Source organism: Bombus fervidus, chromosome 17, assembly GCF_041682495.2.
Source record: "Bombus fervidus isolate BK054 chromosome 17, iyBomFerv1, whole genome shotgun sequence".
Lineage (NCBI taxonomy): Eukaryota > Metazoa > Arthropoda > Insecta > Hymenoptera > Apidae > Bombus > Bombus fervidus.
The window spans coordinates 8716054-8720915 of record NC_091533.1 but is presented as its reverse complement, the minus strand read 5'-3'; the positions used below and the strand labels follow the sequence as shown (position 1 = coordinate 8720915).

Here is a 4862-nt window from a genome sequence, read left to right as displayed (position 1 = left end):
GGAAAGACTCGTAGAGTGCCAAGTGTTTGCGGACCTATCGGTGCTGATAATGGGTGACGATGGAACCTTTCGTAACTTCGTTACGCTCGAAGGGTGCAACAATGGCCACGTGCCTGTCGTTCGAAAACATTGTACTGCCACGCTTTCGATTCTAATACTGAGTTAATGGAATCTCTATTAATTAATACAATGCTTGAAACTGCGCCCATGAATGTCCTTAGTATATTGGTTTCTATTCTATTCTCTATTTTTGTTTAAGACCGATGATAGATAATGTATAATCGAGTCATTAATATAAAGAGCATCGATGAGATTAGGTCTTCTTTTAATTTGTCGATTTTGTTTCTTAGGAACAATACTGGAAAACTGATTCGTTCTCTGATCTGTAAATAATCCTAGTACATAAATAATTTCAAAATAAAATTTATGCGCCGAATAATCGTATGATGAATAATAAAATTCAGCAATGTCGAATTGTTCAAATTCGAAATTTACTTTTTGCATTCATAAATACTTTTAATGCTTTCTTGTTGATTTTAAGTTCTTTAAAGAATTTGAAAACGGCAGAATGTATCATTTATTTTCATTGTAGACGAAGATTTTTTATTTGATCAATTATCTTTGAAAATCTATATTAACTATCCGTTATAAATAATCACTCACCGTTTCTCGAGGAGGACTCCAACACTGTGGCGAATTACGGCCACTATGACTACTGGTAGCTGAATTTGAAACGGAATGAAGATTCTGTGCAGTAATGTTTAAAGGTGTCACTGGATCGTCTTCTGTTGTCTCTATATCCACTTCGTCGTCAGAATTATCTTCTTTTTGAGATACCGAGGTATCCGATGGTTGTTCTTGAGTCACCGATTCAACTATCGGTGGTCCACGAATCACAGGACGAAAGGCAGACTGATGCAATGATGGATTCACCGTTGGTATAAGCGGTTCTGTTGGATTGGAACCGCTTATTGGCGGTGGTAGAGGACCTTGAAGAAAAGAAAAATGTTATGTTGCGCTATGTGTTATGTTTGCTTTATGAAGAATATTAATTATTACATTAATAGAAAATACAACGATTAGGAAGATTTCTAATAAATCTATATGAATAACTCTCTGAGAAAAAGCTATATGTGTTTGGAAGGCTTTTGATTTGTCGTTGATGGAATAATTCTAGAATAATGTGAATTAATGTAGTAGAATAATGTAGAGAAAAAGACGAAGAAAAACATTTGACCATAAATCCATAAAGATTTGTAAAAAATCAAAATGTAATATTATTAAAAAGTAATAGCAAAATTACATATTTAAAAATAAAATGTCCGAAAATCAAATAACGATACAATTTTACTAACATGCCATCTGAATGCATAATTGAATTTTCGAATTCTTATATGAAAAGTTCTTCTACGTAAAAATTAAAAACTCAATAACTTTTCTCCCTTCCACGTTCTTCAAATGTGTATAAAACGTCTCAAAGAAGCAGCGCTTCTTTTATATGACATTTCATAGAAATAGGTACACACAAAATATACTACGCAAATAGATAGGTACAGTTGTACATATATTGTGAGTAATCCTGGCAATGAATTCAAAACATTAACTAACGATATTTGTTCGCAGCAACGGTTAAGCTAATCCTCTAAATAGCTTGTGCATTTACGACTAAAATTCGTTAGTATCACTGGTAACTTTTGCACGCCACTCGAATTAATGGCCGGTTCTCTTTGCACGAGAAATTTTGTCTGCTATTAGTTAAAACAATTTTAAGTGATTAATACTAACTCTGGCAAGAAAATGGAAATAGCCATGTTAAATCGATCGCACAAATACACATATGTATGACTGCATAGTGGAACGTGCATTAATAATTATTATCAAAGACCATTACCTTACACGCGTGGGAACATGATCGTTGCACCGATTAATAATTTTCGTAGTACTCTTCACATTCACATATTCCCTGTAATTATACTAATGAACTCTGCCTCCGCAATGTAATTTCTGCTCGCGACGCGTGTAATCTGCCATATTACGCATTACAATCTGCCTAAACTGCGTTAATAACTATAGAAACACAAATCTATAGAATTTGGGCTAATTTAAATATAATAAAATATACATGTACTAGTAAAATATGTCAAATTAAAATATTCCACAAGAATACACCAGTCAAATATCCCAAGTGTAATGAAATATATCGTTAAAACGCGCAATTAAATGCACCGAAGATTATTATCTTCTATCTATTGATCTATTGATCAAATGCAATATCAATGCTGAAAAGCAAATCTCACGAAATATCACGAACTCACCAGGAAAGAGCACTGGTCCTCTCTTAGCGAGCCACGGGAGAGCGTAGGGTGAAAATGGAAAACCGGGTGTCTTAGCGGCAGCAACAGCGGCAGCCTGTTGATGTTGATGCCACACATAGTCCATCACCAAGCTTCTAGACAACGGCAGAGGTAATTCCGGAAATGGAGGGACACGTGGATGCGTGGGCGACGGCACGAGGGTCGGAATTTGCGCCGTAGGCGATGATCTTGGCTGCTTTGCAGGACTTGGCGACTCCCTTGACGTTGGATTATTAAGCAATCGCTTTCTAGTGCCGCCGTTGAACATTGCTTTCACGTCCTCCCACGCGTGTACCACCTCGTCCGGTGGATTTCCGGAAAGTTTCATGTGACGACGCCAGGAATTGAAGTTCGCCGCGTCCGGTTGCACATATTTGTCTGATGGGCCGATTCGGTGTGAATGGAAGATGAACTTGTTGGGGGAGAAGAAGAGGCCACAGTAGGCGCACTTGATGCATTTCGCACGCGAACTGTTATAGCGAGCTGGTAGAAACGCGCCACGACAGCCCCAGGCGCATTCGTGGTGTACCGAGAAAGCGAAGTCTTCTGGTAATCTTGAAGAAAACAGAGTGTCTTTGAATAGCGATGCGGCGATTTTAAATGTGAGAAATTTAGATTCTATATGTTAGAAGAAAATTTATAGTTCGATATATACCAATGTGATTAGGTTTAAATAGGTTTCAAATTGTGCACATTTTCAGTAGTCGTAAAAAAAGAAATTCTGAAATTCATCGCTTTGTCGAATTTGATAGTTCTAGCGTTAAAAATCCTTATATGTTGAGTTAAGAAATTTATTACATTATACGTTTTTATGTCAAAGGAGACTCCTTTACATGTTAAAACATATTCTATGGAGTGAAACAATATGATTCCTAACAATTTTGTGAGATAGCTTGATAAAGGTAAACCAACCTAGGCGGCGCATTGTCGCCGAGGAACGATTTGCAGAGACGCTCGGCTTCCCTTCGCGTAATCATGCCGCATCTTCTGGAGGAAACGGGCATAGCGCCGGCTCGACGGAGGATTTCTAACTGAACGGGAGTGCATTGCACGCAGGTGATGCCCAAAGCTACCCTGCGATTGTGGATCTCGTTGTAACTGAACTGCTTCAGCAACGTGTTGCTTATCTGAGCCAAACATAGCCTTTCTTGACCCTCGATCACCAGGGATACGATGTGAATGCCATAGAGAGATACAGTGCCCACCTGCAACTCCTGATGGTTTAGGTTCACAACGTGGTTCTTCGATGTTAAGAACGATACTATACAAGATACGAACTACAAGGAAAGAAGTAAACAAGATGACAATTATAAACCAAAGTAAATGTATCTTCAGGTTTTATTTTAATCTTTATAATTCCATATACGATCCTTGTATAATAATAATTTACAATTAATTAGCCAACATTGAGCGAGACAAACACAATAATAAAGAAATATGCAATGTTATTTCGTTTGTAAAGTGTTTCATTTTCCCTATCCCAATAAATAATACCATATAATAATATGTAATAATAATTCCCTTGATTTCGCAGAAATTTCACTATATTTTAATTTCTACAATTTCACATATAATCGAAATCTCATATAATGACAACTTACAATTAATTGGCTAACGCTGAGACAAAGAAATAACGTTACTTTGTTTCGGAATATCGCGTTTTATCTGCCCTATCCAAATAAATAATTTACAATAATAATTCCTTTGGCTTCGGAAAAATTGTTTAAAAATAATACTAAAACCTTCTACAATAATAATTCACAATTAATTGACCAATACTGGGAAAAACCCACCACCAAAGAAATAATGCGTTTTATCTTCAAATAAACGCGGATAATTCGTGATCGCGGAACGTTCACCGGAAACAATTATAAAATAAAATCCCATAATATAAAAACACATGCGATACCTGATTGGATTTCGAATGCGACTGTGGCTGCGGCGATTGTGCTGATTTTTGGGGCGCGGTTATCGGCGGCATCGATAATACCGCCGGCCCATCCATTCTACTGCAACAAAAATAAAAACAGAAGAATATTCCTGAAATAACAATCGAGTTCAGTTTTTACAGGCATTCATCATCTCGCAAAGCTCACTTGATAAATTATTTTCTCTTTGTTTTTCACACATGTATATACGTACACGCTAATGAATGCTTTTCAAATTACACCGATCGGTTTAAATTCTGTAATATTTTTCAATATGAATGTAATAATACTATTGTTCAATGGAAAAATGTAATATGAAACGGCGTATGTTATTATTGTTCTGTATTGTCGGCATTATTGTATGATATTATTGCGCTTCAGTTGTTTCCGTTTTGTGTTTCCATTGTAATTATACTTATTACGCTCTATCGATCATTTGACATCGAAACGACCAACCAATGAACATCATTAAATGCAATTTAGTTCGATGAAATTATTTTTGTCATGTTCTGATTATTTTGTGGCTGTTTAACCTGTTAATAACACTACATTGCGTCTTATAATTATAAATTCACCTAAC

The 4862-nt window shown here is 36.2% G+C and overlaps 1 protein-coding gene across 1 annotated transcript; it reads right to left on the bottom strand.

The window, feature by feature from the left end:
* Window positions 1-645: 645 nt before the first annotated feature.
* Window positions 646-4359, bottom strand: Fuss (SKI family transcriptional corepressor fussel). The gene is made up of 4 exons (XM_072020529.1): window positions 4264-4359; window positions 3267-3631; window positions 2316-2908; window positions 646-989 (listed from the first exon to the last, which is right to left on the bottom strand). Exons 1-4 carry the CDS (start codon window positions 4357-4359, stop codon window positions 646-648), a joined length of 1398 nt encoding a protein of 465 aa, XP_071876630.1.
* Between the last annotated feature and the right edge of the window lie 503 nt (window positions 4360-4862).

Coding starts and splice junctions, on each gene's coding strand:
- Fuss (XM_072020529.1), bottom strand. CDS start 4,359: ATGGATGGGCCGGCGGTATTATCGATGCCGCCGATAACCGCGCCCCAA. Junction 3,632..4,263: donor CGCATTCGAAATCCAATCAG/GTATCGCATGTG, acceptor CTTTCCTTGTAG/TTCGTATCTTGTATAGTATC. Junction 2,909..3,266: donor GGCGACAATGCGCCGCCTAG/GTTGGTTTACCT, acceptor GTTTTCTTCAAG/ATTACCAGAAGACTTCGCTT.